Source organism: Lathyrus oleraceus, chromosome 4 (assembly GCF_024323335.1).
Source record: "Lathyrus oleraceus cultivar Zhongwan6 chromosome 4, CAAS_Psat_ZW6_1.0, whole genome shotgun sequence".
Classification (NCBI taxonomy): domain Eukaryota; kingdom Viridiplantae; phylum Streptophyta; class Magnoliopsida; order Fabales; family Fabaceae; genus Lathyrus; species Lathyrus oleraceus.
In genome coordinates this window covers 29,176,833-29,196,291 of record NC_066582.1, presented here as the reverse complement: position 1 = coordinate 29,196,291, position 19,459 = coordinate 29,176,833, and the positions used below count along the sequence as shown (strand labels likewise).

At 37.3% G+C, this 19,459-nt stretch overlaps 1 protein-coding gene across 3 annotated transcripts; it reads left to right on the top strand.

Moving 5' to 3' along the window:
• The first annotated feature begins 8,929 nt into the window (after positions 1 to 8,929).
• LOC127138572 (protein ROLLING AND ERECT LEAF 2) lies at positions 8,930 to 12,354 on the top strand. Of its 3 annotated transcripts, none has more exons than XM_051065043.1 (5): positions 8,930 to 9,064; positions 9,356 to 10,553; positions 10,727 to 10,941; positions 11,075 to 11,298; positions 11,451 to 12,354. In XM_051065043.1, exons 2-5 carry the CDS (start codon positions 9,452 to 9,454, stop codon positions 12,109 to 12,111), a joined length of 2,202 nt encoding a protein of 733 aa, XP_050921000.1. In that variant the 5' UTR covers positions 8,930 to 9,064; positions 9,356 to 9,451; the 3' UTR covers positions 12,112 to 12,354. The 3 variants fall into 3 exon arrangements, with proteins under 3 accessions (XP_050921000.1, XP_050921001.1, XP_050921002.1); XM_051065044.1 differs by having other exon boundaries at positions 9,061 to 9,144; XM_051065045.1 differs by lacking the exon at positions 8,930 to 9,064 and adding an exon at positions 9,094 to 9,114.
• Positions 12,355 to 19,459: the final 7,105 nt, after the last annotated feature.

Here is a 19,459-nt window from a genome sequence, read left to right as displayed (position 1 = left end):
CCAATTTTGGAAGAAAACTTCAAGTGTGCAAATAACACTTCAAATTGCTATAAATAGAGACCCTATGAGCTCATTTCAAAGGACCCTTGTGCGCCAGCTTTTCCCCCACTCTTCAAACCCTCACAATTCAAAGGCAAACCTGATAATTTTCACTTGAAAATTGAGTTTGAATCTCACTGTTTGGAGATTCAAAAACTCCAGGATCCAAAGCTTCTTACCATTCCTAATCCACTTCTGCAAGTCATTGGAGCAAGATCAAACAAGAATTGAAGCAAGGAAGAGCAAGTTCTGCACAGCATTGAAGGTATTTTCCAGAAATTTTCTTCTCTTTGATTCTCACTCAATTCTCACCAACTCTCTTGGATCTTTGGTTGACTGAAGTCCTACCAATGTAGGCAAGAAGATTGAGTTGCTTTGAGGTTAAATCGAAGCAACTCAATTGACATACCTCAAAATTCAACTCCTCATATCTTTCTATATATTTGGAGTTAGTTAAAATTGAGGTCAGATTCATGCTCTACACCATTTTCTCTTTCAGATCATGTCCTCTTTTTTATTTTAATCATGGTGATGACTGAACCAGTCCGGCGAGGTTCGCTTGAGAAGGTGACTGGCCATTTGCTCTGGCAGCGAGGTGGCAAGGTTCTCAGCCATTAATTCAGTTTAATTTGTTTTAATCTCACGCGTTGGTTTGGATGACCACATGTGCAGCGCGCTGACTAAGCTCCATCATGGAACGTGCGTTTGTGACCTCTTGATCTGCTACCTCAATTAATGAGGGAGATCAAGTGGTCCACGTTTTTTTGTATTTTCTGATTTTCATTTTATTCTTTTGATTTTCATTAATTCATATTAATTTTAATATTGATCCAAAAAATATGAGAGTTTCACCAAAAAAAAATCCTCTTTCATATTCTAAATTAAAATTATTTTTTGGATCATAATTAATATTTTTCATGACTTAATTGATTTTGTGATTATTTTTAATTGTTTAAAAATACTTTTAAGTTTCCAAAAATTCTTAAATTTTTTCTCCAAGGTCCTTTGACCATTTTGACCTATGATAAATCTCATGGCCATTTCTTTGGTGTTTTGATGAGGTTTTAGGAATTTGACCAACCATATTTAATTTAATGCATTATTTTTAGTATTTTTTAAATGGAACAAATGTCAAATAATTGTGTTGAGCCATTTGGATTGATTTTGTAAGTTTTACTTGTGTTGTTGGGCCTTGGTCAAGGATGATTTGACTTTGCTAGGTTAAGATCATTGGATTTAGGGGATTGATGGAATGTACATTCCATCTCCCAAAATGAAAGAATGATCTTAATTTGGTAAAAGTCCTCCTTTTTCCAATTTGAGTTTGATCTACCCCCCCCCCCCCCCCCACCCCCTCCCTCTTCATCTCATTCCCCTTCTTTATGCATTCATGTCATGGTCCTATGATATCTCTATATCCTAAGGCTAGTTGATTGCAAAATCAACATGAGTATGGATGAGATTAGGCCACTACTTTTGCATATTCTTTTTGTGTGTGGTATGTTTCATGAGCATAGTCCATTATACTATGTCTCTAACATGCATTAACACCAAAATTCTATTGCCCGGCCTCAAATAGTTATGACTTCTACATAAGTCCAATATTGATTGCTTAACATAGCGCTAAATTTTGACACAAAAAGGCATAGCATTCTAGTTAGTGAGATTGTAAGTCTCCCCTCTTTCATGGTATTGTGTGGAAACTTGGCCTTTTTTCCTTCCTTTGGAAGATGTCTTGGTTCAAGGATCCATGCTTGTGATAAGTGGGTTGAGTGTTCTCAAAAGAATGACTTTAACAAAAAGCAAAAGCAATACTAGCTTCAAACTCATTAACAACTAACATTTAATTTCAAGCCTTTATTTTAATGCACTTTATTTTTTAAGCTTTATTCATTCGCCATTATTCATATCATCCTAATTGTTTATGTTAATGTCATTTTCACTTTGTCCACTTGGACCATACTTTGTGATATTTTGTTTGTGTATATTGTGATTGCTTGTGTGGTCTTTGACCATTAATGTACATAATAAGAACAAAAACCCTAAAAAATTCTTGTGTGGATTGTTGATTTGATCTGAGACTTTTGGACTTAGAATTTAGGCAACACTCCTTATGCAAAGGACTTGGCCAATGTCAACTTTCATGTAACCAAGTGCTTGTAATTTGAAACTTCATCCGATACATCATTGAAGATCCAGTTGAGTTCATCTGCAACATGATCATTGTGAAGCTGTTATTTTGAACCTGTGACTTGTGGCATTGTGGAATTCATCTACTACATGGGCAAACTTGATGAAAGATCATGGAGTTTCTAAGCTTGGATGTGGCTATCTTTATTTGATGCCTTGCTCTTCAAGTTAATATATTATGCATTGTTTGCTGCTTAATTCTAATATCCAAGGGAATTTGGATTTCTATATGACATTCTTGTCTATTGGATTGCAGCCCATTGATCAGATGTTTTCAACTCTTAACTTTTAATTTTGTGCTTAAGATTAGTCTCTTCATCTCCTCCCCAATTCTTTAATTTCAAAATCTCTCCTGAAGGAGAATTGCGACCCAAAGCGCAGCGGAAATTAAAATTTCTCCTTTAGAGATCCTTACGAATGGTCATGATCAGTGATAGAATATTTACCTCTTGTGACGGTTGAAACGTTTGGTGCAAATCTCTTGTGACAATCAAAACCTTTGATGCAAATCCACGAAGCGATCACGAACGTTGAACGATGACAACGTCTCTACTCAGTCCACACGAACGGGTTCCTTCAATCTCAATGCTAGCTGGTACGAATGAAGGCTTTGAGTGAGAGAGAGAGAGAGAGAGTGAAAACGAAAAGAATGCAACCGCAAATTTTTGCTTCTGCACAAGGGTTCTATTTATAGAACCACTTGTGTGGGCTTCAAGCTAAAAGCCCACTTAAGTGTATTTTGGCCCATATCTTATAATATGCCCAAAATCACTTAAGCTCATGGTACCTTACCATATTTCGTATTCCACTCAAGTACATCGTACCTTACGATGCTCTATAACTCACTTAAGGGCACCGTACCTTACGGTATTCCTTAGTTACTCTATCTCTCATCAATCCGTCCTTTGTGTGTGACCCTGTAGGTTTTCGTGACGTTGGCAATTATATTAAATCACGCATTTAACATAATAAACAGTGAGCGGTATCTAGCAACACATCACTGCTACCCAAGACACGAAAATGTCAAGTGATCTGACAATTCCTTCTGTGATAATAATTATGTGTATAATTACCCTTTTGCCCTTATGTCTATATTGAACACAAGGCATAGACCGTGTCATCCTTGTCCAGTTCAATATTGGGCCCATAGACATTTATCCTGTTATGCAGGATGGGCAAATTCCATCTTGGTCACTCATGTCCCTCAGCATGCTTTGTGGAGTACCCATCAACTGCCTTTATGGTTATCCAGTTACGGATAACGTTGGATCAGCAATAAAGCACTCGACTCTACATCTAGGGTCCATAGTGGTTTCAGGTCGAAGAGTGGAACACACTATTATCACCATGAGAATAACTTATGACACCTTGCATAACTTTCTATATAGTATTCTCATAGCGGGTCAATCCGGTATAAATATTACTCCTAATATTCATACCTATGTTTAAGACTTGATAACTCTTTATCCATGATCCATGAGATGTGATCATCAGTCTACAAACATAATAGTCTTAATGCTTTAATGTTATCCCACTTCACACTAAAGCTCGACTACGGATACTTTAGGAATAGTGTCCTTATGTTTAATGTGTTCTCATGATTAAGTCACACTTAATACATTAAACGGACTATCTATTCCAGGGACTTTATTAATCAACCATAATAAAGAGAATGCCTTTTATTATTTGATACAAGTACCAAAATGTATTGGCCTCTAGGGCTTACACCAACATCTCCCTCCTTTCAAAAAAAACTTCTTTGTTTGTGCTTGTTTTTTCTAAACTTAGACCATTTTTGCAAATTAGAAACTTTGGCATTATGTCATTGCATTTTCAAACTCATTTTCTTAATCAAATTTGTAAATATACTTAATTATACTTGACTTAAAATTTTCAAAAGCCAAAAAGAACTAACTCATTCAAACCATTTTTAGGCCTTTTGTGCCTTTCAAACTTAAATTTTTGTTAAAAGTAATGCACCCACTTTGAAATTGATACCATGAACTACGAGGTTTTGATCCCTCAATTTTATGTTGGTACGTAGGCACAAGTCTGTAGGTCTTGTTAAACACAAAAATATAATTAATGAATTCTTTTCTCATCCCCCCATTCCATTTACTTGTAAACATCATTTATACAAAATACATATGCACACAAAAAAGGGCTCCCTAGTAATACCTAGGACACTTTGGATGCTAACACCTTCCCTCTGTGTAACCAACCCCCTTACCTGTAATCTCTGACATTTTATTATTTTTTATTTGAAAACTTCTTATTTGTGGGTTTTGTTCGTACTTTTTCCCTTTTCCCTTGGAAACAATAAAAGTACGGTGGTGACTCTTGTTATTTGATGTCTTGCTTATCCATAGCTTGATGATGATGAGTTTACCGCTACAAATGGCAACAAAATTCTTGGACTCATCATGGGACGACATATGGAACGACTCTAGTATTGGCTCGAGTGGTGATGTATCTTCGATTATCACCATACTAGAGAACATGCATGTGGAGCAACAAAAGCGCCAACAGGAGGAGTCACGTAGGCGTGACACATTTGAAGCGGCTCAAGAGGAACGCTTTCGAATGGTTCAAGAACATGTGAATGACCAGGACACTAACTTCAATAACTATGCAATGTATCCCACTGATCAGTTTGCTCGTATTCGCCAAGACATGGCGTTCCATCGTGGTTCCACTACAACCGGCATCAATAATATTATTGTTTTTTAAAACGAGAATCACCATCATTATATGCAATTTTACCGGGAGATGTGTGACTTTCTAGATGTCGAGTATGGTAATGACGGTGTGGCTTAGTACCACAGTAGGAGGCCAGAAACTAGGGGTAGAAATTAGACGAACAATGGTCGTAGAAATTAGTATAATTCATTGTGGACCAAGTCTTATTTTGCATGTATTTTATCTCTCGTCTTTTATGTTATTATGTTTTGTCCTTATGCTTTTCTAATTTGACAATGTTATGTGGTGTTTGTAATGAACTCCTTATAATTATTCTTGAATTAAATGTTTATTTATGTGTAGGAAATTTTAACTTTAATGGCATTCTAATGTAATGTGAGTGCACGCTCTTGTTGTACAATTTATCTTTGCAACGCCTCTAAGTGTTATATATGTTTGTTTGTAAGTTCTACATGATGTTTCTCACATTTGTGGCTTTGTCTCTTTTTGATGTTGTCAAAGGGGGAGAAGTTCATATAAGAATGAAGTCTATAAGATGCACATATTTAGCGGGAGCTTTTATCAAGACATCAAATACTTCGTACATTTTGCCATCATCAAAAAGGGGGAGTATGTGAGTGTACTTTCCTTTTTAGAAATGTTTTTAATGATGTCAAAAGTATTTGTGTATATTGGACCTTATCCTACGTATATAGATGTGCATTTTCATATTAGGATACTTAAAATCAATTTAGAAATGTTTTTACAAGTTAAAATTAAGTTTTTATGTGAAAAACTGGCCTAAAGGTCAATACAATCTAGCTAGAGGTCGACACGTACTGAAGTTTTTGTAAAACCAAAGTTTTGTCCAATATGTGTTGATGCATAAGCTCTTAAGGTCGATGCATAGGACCTTCAGGTCTACACATATGTGTTATAAGTCAACACATTCCGAGCTTTTGGCAAAACCAAAGCCACTGCCCATTTGAGGTCGACATATAGGACTCTTCAAGTTAACACATAGAAGCTAAAATGCCTTTATGGGTCGACACATTAAATTTTAGGTCGACGCATGCTATTTCAAAATTCCAAACTTGTAAAATTTTCTAAGTTATGTTTTTATTTTATTTTCTCACTTACACACACACACACACACACATACACACACACACACACACACATAATAATTTTTGTTGGGTTCCATCTAGATATAAGTTTAATAAGGTCCAATTTAGGATTACTAAAATCAAATTGGGTTGAGATTACTTTGGGGGTTTCATTGATAAAATCAATTAGGTTTTTCCCTTCAAGATCAAGTGTGATTTACGGATTTTTGGCATAAGATTTTGCAACTAAGATTCACCCGAGTGAAATCTTTATAGAAAGGAGTTTTTGTCAAAGAACTAGTGGAACCGGAGGATCAAATTGAAAATCTTGGGACACTTAATCTTGCTTAAGATCAAGGGAAGAGAAGAAGATATAATCAACATCAAATTTTGGATTTGGGAGTTTGAATCTCTATTTCTCTCTTGTATTCAACATTTTGCAAAGATTATTGAATATCTTAATTCTATTTGGAATTTGGGGCAGACGTACCCATAGTGAGGACAATTGGGGAACTGCCTAAACAAATCTTTGTATTCTCTCTATCTCTCTCTCTCTCTCTCTCTCTCTCTCTCTCTCTCTCTCTCTTTCTCTCTCTCTCTCTCTCTCAAATTTGTTAACCCATTTAGTGTGCAAATTTTCACATATTGATAATTCCTTTGGTGTTGAAGTATTGCAAACTATTTTTGTTAAGAGAATTGCAATCTATAAACTTGCAATTGGATTTTCACATCAACAACACAAAAGGTAAAATCATCTTGGTGTTTATTGCATATCAAGTGTTTGACAAATTGTCATAGTCCATTTTTGTTTCTTAATTTTATTGGAAATTGATCATCGAAGTGTAAAACTGTTCAAACGTTATTTTGAAAATCTTATTGATTTGTTTTCTCATCATTGTGGTACGGTAATTTCATTTCGTTAAGGTTTAATACACATATCTGATTCTTCCTATAATGGTTTGGATAGACGAGTGTCGATCCGGAATCACTTTCGCTTGCCATAGAAAATATTTTTAAAAATAGATTTTTAATCAAAGAAAATTTATTTGCGATCTATTCAACCCCCCCCCCCCCCCTTTCTAGATCGTTGCCCTTGTCTAACATATTCACATTTTCTCCTTATCATGTGCCCTCTCATTTCCACCCTTAGACTTGTAGGTGGCTTGATTATAAGGCTTAGGTTGAGTCAACTCCCTCTACCCTTTTTTTAGGCTTAGCATGCGCATGGGCCACACGTTGGGCCTTTGTTACTTGCACACCCCCTCTACTTCTTTATTACGATTTTTTATTTATTTTATTTTGATTGTCATTGGGCATTTGGGCCATACTTGACTTGTTTTTTCTTTTTTTATCACACTTAACTCGCCACACAATTTTCAAAAATAACTCGGACGAAAAATATTTGGTTGGACGTACATGTCCCTCGTAATCCCGAGTATTTGGATGATGGTTGTAATTAGCCTACCATTTGAATACTCTTCATCCACTCAAAAAGAAATTTAACCAATCAAACTTGTCGTTTCTCGTCCCCGTGCGATCGAAAACGTTTCACAAACGAACATTATTTAGTCCATTCTACCGCAATACCAATGAACACTTAAGCCTTCCATGCGCGAACACACAAGCAACGTTTAACATTTAGAATATGGTCTAAACATTCGTTCAATAAAATCAATCAACTAATACTTAGTTTTCTATGAAGAACTACGTAACTTTGAATTCCTCATGACACCTGAGGATATGTAGGAGCAAGACCCGCAATCTTGTCAAGTACCCTAATAAAAATCCTTTTTGCGACTCCTTTTCTTTTCCTTTTGAACTTTTAACCACTCGAAGAAAGCAAATAATGTAAGTTAACATTCTATTCGTAAATCTAACTAAACGGTTCTTGTTGAGTATAGCGGGTGTGATGGGTGTTAATACTTTCCCCTCGCACAATCGACTCCCGAACTCGAATTTGGTTGCGACGATCATTCTTTTCTTTTAAGAGTTTTATCGATATTTTTCCTTTCCTTCTTGAATAAATAAAGTTCTGTGGTGACTTTGTTATCACCCCGAGCGTGTGAGCGCTCCAAGATCATTTTTCCCATCGCGACACTGTAAATCAATTCCAATGTCATTAGAAGGTAATTGATTACCTTGGATAATGTCCACCCATGATATTTATTGTGTTTATTTAGCATATGTAGTATCTTGATTCACTTCCTCTTTATTATCTTCAATAATCGACTCTAACATTTTCTTAGGGTAGGCTACTGATATCGGGAAGGTTTTTGGAGTCATCCCCATTTTCAGTTGTTTCTTGTCTTTATGTGTCATTATGTATCCTAGATTTGTCTATTCGAACATTATATCCATTCAAGTGGATGCTAAATCCATCCAAAGGAGCATTAGATGGTGGTGAGAACACTCTCACCATCGTCGAAGGTGTCGTCACCGCCTGCTTCCTCGGCCGACCACAACCACAATGCATTCTCCCCTTTATCTAAAAAAAATTTACCATATTATATTTGAATTTAATAATAAAAAATATTTATAAAAAAACAACTCCATCAATAAAATTAGTATGAGTTTAAATAAATAATTTAATAATTTTTTTAAAATATAAATTTAAAAAAATACAATTAACTATTTTATCTAGTTGTCCTTTTTTGAAGTAAGACAAAAAAATGCTATAATTTCGTATAAAATAATTTATTTGTACCAAAACATTATAAAATAATTTATTTACTATTTTCATTAAAATTCCATAAATTTATTACCATCCAATTAATTCATCTTTTAAAACCGAGAATATAATTAAATAGTAACAGCTATAAATTAGAAATCCCATAAAAAATACATAAATTGCCTCTTTATTGTCTCAAACATTCCTTGTTTTTTTCAGTTAAAAAACACTTTTAAGAGTACATTGTTTTGTTACTGCCATTTGTCGTTTTATTGTTCCAACCCTATTTCCTTTGAATATTTGACCGTTACTTTTTTTCAACGTCTCTCTCCATTCTCTTCTCTGATCAAAGCTTCATCAATTTCACACTCCCTCTCTTCAGGTACAGTTCTAACCTTCACTTCACTGTTCATCTCAATCAAACAAACCCTAGTACCTTTTTCACTTCCAATTCTCTACAATGTGACTCTTGATTATCTTTCTTTTCATTGTTTTTGCTTTTAATTATTCTTTTTTCGATAATTCTTACTTGAAAATGAAGAAAAGAATTAAACTTTATTCACTTGGATGATAATACATTATAACTTTAGGTTTAGGGTTAATGTTCAATTTTTGTTTTCATGATTTTTCCCCCAATTTGATATTTATATTGAGATTTCCTGTTTTTCTGCAGATAACAGATTTGTGGAGATTTGTAAAAGTAATTCCTTTGATTTTCATTTCAAATGCAATCCTGAGATTAGGGTTTGAATTTGAAGTGAAGTGAGAAATGGGATGTTCTCAATCAAAGCTAGATGAGGAAGAAGCGGTTCAGATTTGTAAAGATAGAAAGAGATTCATAAAAGAGGCTGTGGAGCATAGAACTCAATTTGCTAATGGACATGTTGCGTATATTCGATCACTCCAAAGGGTTTCTGCTGCTTTGCGTGATTATTTCGAAGGAGATGAAGCACTTAAGTTCTCGTTGGATTCAATCATAACTCCTCCAACTCCTCCGCCTGTGAAGAATAAAGCTACTCCGGAAACAATTGAGCTTGGATCCAATAGTACAGCTTTGAAACTGAGTTACTCGAGGTCGAGTGGTAATCCAGCGATTTCGGTTGAAGAAAAGCCTCTGTCGCCGGAAATGGGTCGAGTTGAGGCATATTCTCCTCCGAGGTACCAATATGGTAATGATGGTTTTTTTGGTATGCAATCCTCCCCGATGAATGCGTCCATTTTCGCTTATTCTCCAAATAACAGACCTGTTGTTATTCCTCCTACTTCACCTCCACGGTCTTCTTCTCAATGGGATTCCTTTTGGAATCCGTTTACATCGTTGGACTATTACGGTTACCCTAATGGATGTAGCCTTGACGAGATTGTTATGGATGCTGAGAATCGAGAACTGAAGAAAGTTCGGGAAGAAGAAGGAATACCGGACCTGGAACAGGAAGAAGAGGATACCAAACAGGAGGGTTTTGTTGTTAAGAGAAATGTAGCCGGAGAAAGAAACGAAATCATCGAGAATTCCTCAAAAGAAGTCGCGGTTGAAGATGTTGATCAACATGAAGAAGAGAAAAAGGAGGGAACAGATGCTGAAACTGAAACTGTGCAAGTCGATGGTGGCGAGTGTTTTCAAGTATCAAAAGCTCAAACTTCAGGTCATATGGAATCCGGCCATCAAGAAATGGCAATTGATGATCAAGAAGCTAAGGAAGAAACACCTGGCTTTACCGTTTATGTAAACCGAAGACCGGCGAATATGGCAGAAGTGATCAACGATCTTGAAGCTCAATTCAGGGTTGTATGCAGTGCAGCCAATGATGTCTCGGTACTGTTAGAGGCTAAGAAAGTTCAACACTTATCCACTTCTAATGAACTGTCATCAGGTTTGGTGAAAGTGTATAATTCATATTTTCGAAAAATGCTTTATGCATGAAGGAAAGCATGACCTTTGAATTGTTTTCCGAAATAATCTTGCACTTGTAGATCATTGTTGTTTCACTCTATATCTATTTGTAAGTTTTCAGGAACATAAATTCAAACTATATTTCTTTTGCAGCATCAAAATTGTTGAATCCAGTAGCTCTTTTTCGCTCAGCTTCTTCTAGCTCGTCCCCGTCAAAAAGTATAATGAATTTTTCAAACTCTAGGGATGAAGTTGATGAAGGCACCGATGATCCTCCGTCAGGAGAAGGTTCTATGTTGTCTGCCAGTCACCAATCAACTTTAGACCGGCTATATACATGGGAGAAGAAGCTCTACCAGGAAGTTAGGGTATAACATTGAAATCACAATAATATTTTTCGGTCTACCATATTATTATTGTTACAGGTCATTTTTGTGCTATTGGTTTATACAAAATTAATAATTGGAACCTTAATGTTAAGCCTGCGTTCTTCTTTAACAGTCTGGAACGCGTTTTCGACTTGCATACGAGAAGAAATGTCTGCAACTCAAGAACCATGATATAAAAGGAGAGGAACCTTCTTCTGTGGATAAAACAAGAGTAGCTATTAGAGATCTACACACTCAGATAACAGTTTCAATACACTCAGTTGAAGCTATTTCCCGGAGAATTGAAACCTTAAGGGATGAAGAGTTACATCCCCAGCTTCTTGAAATGTTGCAAGGGTATTGTAAATTACACATTCGTTTTGTTTTGTCATGGTTATGCTTCATCTTTCGCGTGTATCTATTTTGGACATTAATCACATCTTGACGATGAATGCTAATGAATCGTTCCTTTTTTTTGTCATTTGACAATGATTTTATACAAACTACAGGCTAGCAAAGATGTGGAAAGTGATGGCAGAATGTCATGAGACGCAGAAGCAAATCTTGGAAGAAGCCAATATTATTCTAGACGGCATTGCTGCCAGAAAACATTCCTCCGTGTCAATAACCGATCCGCTGAGACTTGCACTCTCAGCCTCCATTCTTGAAACCGAGTTGAGGAACTGGCGAAACACTTTTGAGTCATGGATCACCTCTCAGAGATCATACATCCATGCACTAACCGGCTGGCTTCTCCGATGCATGAGATGCGAACCCGATGCATCGAAACTAGTATGCTCTCCTCGGAGGTCTAGCTGCAGTCATCCTTTGTTTGGACTTTGTGTTCAGTGGTCAAGACGTCTAGACGCCATACAAGAAACAGCGGTGCTTGAGGGTCTAGACTTATTCGCAGCCGGGTTAGGTTCCTTCTATGCTCAACAACTAAAAGAAGATTCTGCACAGAATGCAATAGGTGGATCCAATGGAAACATGGAAATGGTGGAAGTCAAGGTGGAAAAAGAAGAAGTGGTGGATGTTGCGGTTAAGGTACTTTGCGGTGGAATGTCGAGTGCGATGAGGTCAATGGCAGAGTTTGCTATTGATTATGCTAAGGGATATAATGATCTTGTTAAACAGTGGGAGAATGGGAAGTTGCAGGAAAATGAGTAGTTTTTACTATTTTTCTTAAGTTAGTTTAGCAATGGTGTTAGTGAATGTAATTTATGTAAGGGTAGGTTTAGATGGAGGAAAATGAATGGGAGGGGAAAGGTTTTGTGCTAATCTCTTTTTCTTGGAAGGGTTTTACTTATTTTTTCATTTTTTTATAATAAGGAGAAGGAAACAAGGAATTTTCAGTAATTTTCAAGACTACCTTACTTTACTGGTTCAAATATGGAGTTCTATTGAATTTTATTTACATTTTCAATTACAGTGCATAGGAGGTAGAGTTTCATGCATTGCAGTACTACCTCTTAGTTTTGTTGTTGTAACTAGGTTGAATACCTCAAAATATCAATACAGATTAAATTGCATCATTTATACACCTAATGTTCATAAGGGTGGGAACCATCCTGGCTCATACCAAATGAGCTCCTCGTTCCCAAAAGATTGGATAGCTAATTGTAAGTTAGAGTTAGTTATGTTTGAGAGAACTTAGTCGTGGGGGATGTATTTCTAAGGACCATTAAGGTGAGTTCCTAGGCGCATTTGATGCAAGTTTAGGTCCGATTACTGTGTTGTAGGAAGAGTTTCTCTCTATTATGTTGGCTTAAGAAAATGTGGAAGATACGAGATGGTGAAAGGTTTGGATTTAGAGTAACTCACAGGGTGCCCTTTACTCCATTATGAATGAAGATCGGATATCATGGAGCTCCGCAATAGATGGGCTAACAGCAAGTATCTTCGGATAACTAAAGTTTTCACTCACATTTATAAGAAAGGTAATAGGTGTGCTGATATGGTCGCAATCATGGTCATGATGAGCTTCTGAGCTTTTATTGGTGAGTAATAGAAAGTGATAAGGAGAGAGATATTTCATTTCAATCAGACTAACTTTTATTTCTATTTTTGTGTTAGTTACAAATCACTGCAACTATCTGTTTTATACTATAGATTTAGTTGACCTATTATAGTAGGTTTTGAACAGTGTTCATACTGACATGTGTCAATCTGTAGCCAACACTTTCTCTCTTACAAAAAATATATCAATCTCCATATGCTTAGTTCTTGAGTGAAGGATAGGATTATGAGCCAGCATAACAATATATCGGTTATCATAAAGTATTATAGGGATCTTGGAGGGGATAAATAGTTCCTTGAGGAGTGCCTGTAACCACAGCAGATTAGCAGTTGCTTGAGCAAGACTTCTATACTCTGCTGCAATACTAGATCTGGCAACTACAGGTTGCTTCTTTGACCGCCAGGAAATGAGATTGCTGCCAAAGTAAATAGCAGCTCCTGAAGTGCTCCTTTTGTCATCTAGATCAGAAGTCCAGTCAGCATCACAATAGACATGAAGGGATGGAGGAACAGTGGGAGACAAAGGAGAAATCAACAAACCATGCCCTATGGTGCCTTTTAGGTGCCTCAGGATTCTTCTGACTATCACCCAATGAGTCTCCGAGTTATGAGACATAAACTGGAAGACTTTGTTGACAGAGTATGCAATGTCAGGCCTGGTTAGAGTTGCATACTACAATGCACCCACCACTGACCTATACAGGGAGGGATCAAAAACTGTTGCATACCCAGTTTTGGTTAACTTGCAAGTGGATTGAATAGGTGTTTGTACAGGGCATGCCTCCAACATGTTGGTTTCCAACACTAGGTCATTAATATACTTGGACTGAGTGAGAAAAAGGGATTCTTTAGCAACCTTCTTTAGTTAAATGCCCGAGAAATAATCAAGATCACCAAGTTGTTTAAGTGAAAAAGAAGCATTCGGTTTGGAAATAACAGTTTGAATGAGGGAATGAGAGTCCCCTGTGATAATGACATTATTTACATATAAGAATGTAGATGGTGTGGCCTCCAAGAAAGTAGGTAAACAATGAGGGATCACACTTGTTGGGTTTGAACTGGAGCTGGATAAGAGTGGTTTGAAGTCTTTCAAACCATTGCATTGGTCCTTGTTTTAGGCCATAGAGAGCCTTATTAATTTTGCAAACCAATGAGGTATTGTCACTCTCAAAACCCTCTGGTTGGTCCATATAAATATCTTCATGAAGTAGGTCATTGAGAAAGGAATTATTCACATTTAACTATTGAATTTTCCACTTATGTGTGTGGGCAATAGAGAGAATAAGTCTGATTGTGATAGGTTTGACCACAGTAGAAAAACTTCTAGTAAAGTCAAACCCATACCTCTGATGAAAACCTTTACCGACCAGCCTAGCCTTATATCTATTGACTGGTCCATTTGGATTCTCCTTGATCCTAAATACCCACTTTTAACCAATAGCATGTCTTTGAGGAGGTAAGGGAACAAGTGTCCATGTGTTATTATTGATTAGAGCATTGTATTCCTCTTGCATCGCTGTTTTCCAGTTGACATTAGCTAGAGCATATTTAATACTCTTGGATTCAGAGGTAACTAAGAGAAGTTTTGGCTCAACTCTTGTTAGTACCATAGGATTGGCATTAATTTTGTAAAGCAAATAATGTAATCAGCTCTGTTGTTTTAATATGTTGGGTTGAAGAAGTTCAACATCTGGACCAACATGTCATGTACGATGTCACGACATCGTGACTGTGACATTGCGCATGTGTATAAAACTGAATGAGTTAATTCTGGCATGTGTTAACTAATTAATATTTTGGGATTAGTGAGGATATTTGGTGAATATCCTAACTTCTATGTGGAGATCTTGAAGACTCAATCAGAATATTTGGTGAATATACAGTTTTCAAATATGGAGATCTTTTAGGAAATAAAAGATTGAAGACCTTGATTGTAGCAGAAGAATTCTGCTGGCTTTGTAACAGCAAAGGAGAAGTTTGCTGCGATTTCTGAAGGCCCAAATCCAGTTGGGTGGTTAGGTTATAAATAGCAGATTGTAACCTAGGTTTTGTAAGCCTCAAAGAATGTAAAATTAGGGGTGTGTGAGGTAAACCTCCCAACCTGTGGGAAGGTTACCATGTGTTTCTCAGTGCTCAAAAGCATGAGATTATTTGTAACTCAAAGCCTGTAGGCAAGAGTTGTTATGATCTTGAACGAAGTTGTGAAGCAAGTTCAAGGTGTTTAGCATTACATTGTAATTGTAGTGATAGGAATGGAAACTGGAGGTTTCTATCTAGGAGTTCCTAGGTATAGATTGCATTGGGTAGGGATTAAGTGAAGAGTTGTAAACGGGGGAGTTTAACTCTGAATTAATACTACTGATAATGGATCTTCTTCCTGGCTTGGTATGCCCCCAGAGTAGGTAATGTTGTACCGAACTGGGTTAACAATTACTTGTATTTTTACCTTCTGTACGTTATAATTCTATCTGTTATAACTCAGCATGTATTTCAGTCTGTTTATCAAGGGAACAACAGACCTGGCACATAGCCTACTGTCTGAATGCCAAACTGAATGTTATGACATTCATCATTGACAGCTGATACTGAAGTATAGACTGGTTGGTCGTCCACAGTACAGCCAACTGTAATGCTGGAACAGGTGATATTCAAATCAATGTTGAGACATCATGCTGATAACTGTGTAGGCTCAATAGAAGTAAGTGCTATGGTTGATCTCTGCTGTGTATTTGTACCATATGGACAGAACTGGGTGTTCTTCCTGTCTATGGTGATTTAGTAGCAGATATCGTGACATCTGTAAATGTGTGATTATTAGTACTGGGTCTTAATTTGTCTAACTGTCTTGCTGGATTAAGTAACAATGTTGGATCAGATGTCATGACTTCGAGTAGAACATCTGAACTCTGACTATACCAGAATTTCAATTGGTATCAGAGCAGGCATCCTGTTCTGTTTCTGGATGAGATCCATGGGTGATACTTTCTGGTATCTTGCAAGGAGTTTTGTTAGTACTGATGTTGGAACCTGTGGAAGGTTCTGTGATTTCCCTGAATGGTCCCTTGAAGTAGGTGGATGGACTATTCATGACAGGAGCAGTGTGTACCTGTCTCTGGAGGTTGGCAATTGGCCTTTGTGTGAGACAGCCGTGCTAGTATTGAATCATATTCAAACTTGGTATGTTCTTGGAGGCTGATCTGATGAATTGTGTGTTCATAGGTTGAGTTGTATTAGGATTTCCGCTGCATAATACCTGGCAAAACTCAAACTCTGATGTAGTTTTCCCTCTTATGGATGAAAGGCTGTTGTATTCAAGATTTTATCATAATCTACTGAAGATGTCAAAGATACTTGAGTCTCCTCAAGTCCACTCATCATGACGTTCTCACTTCAGGATGGTAAGAATCACCTGATCACTGATTCTGTTACTCTCTTGGGTAGTGTATATGAAGACCTTGAAGACTTTCAAGGAGGGTTTGTTCCAATGAGGTGGAACTAATGTTCTATGTGATGTTAGAACATGTTGTTCAACAAGTATGCAGCTACTGGTTGAAGAACAGATGTTTTTAGGTGTCAAACAAAGGGATACTTTAGTTTGGAACCTACTCCTGACCTGGAAGAGGAGACATCTGTGTGTGCTAAGTTGACAAGGGTAGGGTCAACTGTGTGTGTGCTCAAGAAGAATCACTAGAAGTGGAGCTGGTTGAGACGTGACAGTGTGCAATCTCCTGCTGTTTGTCTTATTCCTGTAGATTGATCAGGGTTGGATAGTTGTTCCCTGAAGTACTATGTTGTGTTGGAAGACAAGTCCCCTGGATGTTAGAAGTCAATGATGGGATAACCTGATTGCTATGTCATTTAAGAGGATTGGGACCATGAATCTTGTTATTCAAACACCACGCTCATAAGTGGCAGTTCTTTCAAGGAATGAGAATATGAAGATTCAGAGGTTGTTTGAGGTAGTATGCTCTAGCAATACATATCTACTATGGACTGGTTTTTTTTTCACTAGTACTTATGGTTAGCTGGAGTCTGATTGGTGTGATTGGAGTATGTATAGGTATAACTCATAGAGTTAGTTGCCACTGGTAGGGATGGTGTATGTCATGTTGAGACATTTGTGTACAATGCATGGATACTGGTGTGGAGTTTCCATGATTGTTAAGTTGAGGAGGAGTTTTGGTTAACCTCCTCACGTTTGGTCAGCCTAGGGTCTGGTTGGCTGTTGACCTGTGTCACATGGGTTCTGGTTGTTGTGTGTCACATTTGCAAGGAAGGATTCACCTCTCTCATTCCTAAGGGTGAATCTAATCTGGAAAGATTCTCAAAACTGTTGAGGCGCTTGCAAACAGAAGATGTTGACACAAGAAGAGTATTTCCAAAGTATTCTTATGGTGGAAGTATCTGAGAGGAAAATTGGGAAAGGATTTAAGATCAATGTTTACTTGTACCAAGTACAAGTATTTAATTGATTATCCTTGGAGCTCAGGATAACTGATGTTTTTAAAAGACGTTGGAACATCTCGTCTTCAAGACCTTGTGCAGAATCACAGGAAGGATAGTACATTGGTTTATGATCTATCACTTTGGTGGCAGCAAAAGCGTATGATCTCTGAAAAGGTTTCCTGGCAAGAAACATGTTCAGCCTTGGTGTGTACAAGAGGAAGAAAAACATCTTAGTTCTGATGGTGGTTACTTGGATCAGTTTACTTCTGATCTAGGTAAGGAAGTGCATTGGCTAATGCACACTGTGGAGTTAAGAATAAGTGGCAGCATTCTTGACATCATGGAAACAACCTTGCTTTAGGAAGTGGAATCCTTGGTATAGCTGAAGGGTTAGTGTCTAACTGGTCCTTCTGAAGACTCATGCATCAGAGTGTCTGATGTCTTTGGAGAAGAAGCAGGGATTCATCTAGGTGTGAGCTTGGATGACTTAACTGCAAACCTGCAGGATGGAGGTTGTTTACTCAAACTTGGTTCCACAATCAAGTCTATGAGAACGTTGAACTCTGGTTCTGTGAAGGGAGGAAGTTCTTTCAAGTGGCAGAAGAAGGAGCTGAATTCAACAGCTAGATGTTAAAACACAATGTTGTAACATTTGGTTCAACATCAGTTTCTTAGTTGGTGAAGTGGCACATCAACTTAAGATAGAAGGGTCTACAGAGGTGTAGATTGTGTACTTCAAAAAGATCGTTCTCATTGCAGTACTCTGGAGTTGCTGGATGGAGAGGATGTTACATGTTCATGTCTGGTTTAACATGTAGCTTGAAGTTCAAGTCTCACTTGGAAGGTCAGAATATCTTTGGGAGAAGTCTGATAAACGTGGAGAGGTCAAAAAGTGGCATTTGACTTTTTCATATGAGGATTCATGAAGGAGGTAATCAACCAGTGACAATTGGTCTATCTCAGAAGTGAATTCGAAGAATCAAGATAATCAACATATGGCAGCTGATTACTCTTGAGGAAAGTCTGAGACAAATTACTTTTGAGCAGAAAAGTAGTAAGTTGAAGACAAAAGGAGGTGTTTTCAATTCATCTCTTGGAGCTTGTGGTAGGAGTTCTGAGCTATCTATGGAAGATTATCTCTTGTAATGGGATGAGAATGTATATGTCCCAATTTGTGTCTGGTTTCTTGTGGATCAAGCTAGTGACTCAGTGAGATCTGAAGATTATCAGATGGTGTTATGTTGTGAAGGATGTCCTAACTTATGTTAGAACATTTTGTGAAGTGGCTTTCTGTTCTGGTTAGAAGAGAGATTGACACAGAGTGTGGATGTGTTCAGCCAAGAGGGTTGAACAAAGGGGGTGCTCTTGAAGACATGAAGATGAGTCTTATGTTTTCCATTCATCAAGTGGTCTGGGTTCTTTTTGAATCAGGAAGTATGTGAAGGTCCAACTTTGGGGTGTTGGATATGTTCATGTGTGATCTCCAAGTTTCAAGAGGAAAGTTGGTTGTTCATGACAGGGGGAGTTCTGTCTTTGCACTACAAGTAATCATCAAGCTTGTGATCTATGTGTTCTCAGATAACAAGGTATGGCACCTTGTTAGTTAGTGGTATGATGTGGTGTGTGTCAAGGCTGAGTGAGCAGAAGAATGTCTGACCGGATGTCATGACATTGCCTTGGACAATATTGTTATTTCCTTCTGAAACTTACAGTCATAAGGAAATATGGATGTGATGTGTCTCATTATGTTATATTAGAATGAGCTTATGTGGTACAGTTGTGTGGTACAGGTGCTGGAGTTACTGTTATTTGATGTATGCACAGATTTAGGGGGAGGAGAAGTACCCTTGTGCATGTGTGTATTACTAGTAGTCATAGCTAGTAATTGTTTTGCTTCTGTTGCTGATTAAACTTCTGTTTTGTTGTTTAACTGCTGGTAGTTTTCCTTGTGAACAAAAAGGACAGAGTGTTCACAAGATGTCATATGTGATGTCTTAACATAAGATATCCTATGTACCTGTAGAAAGTGGTTTTAGGAAATGGTGATAGGGAG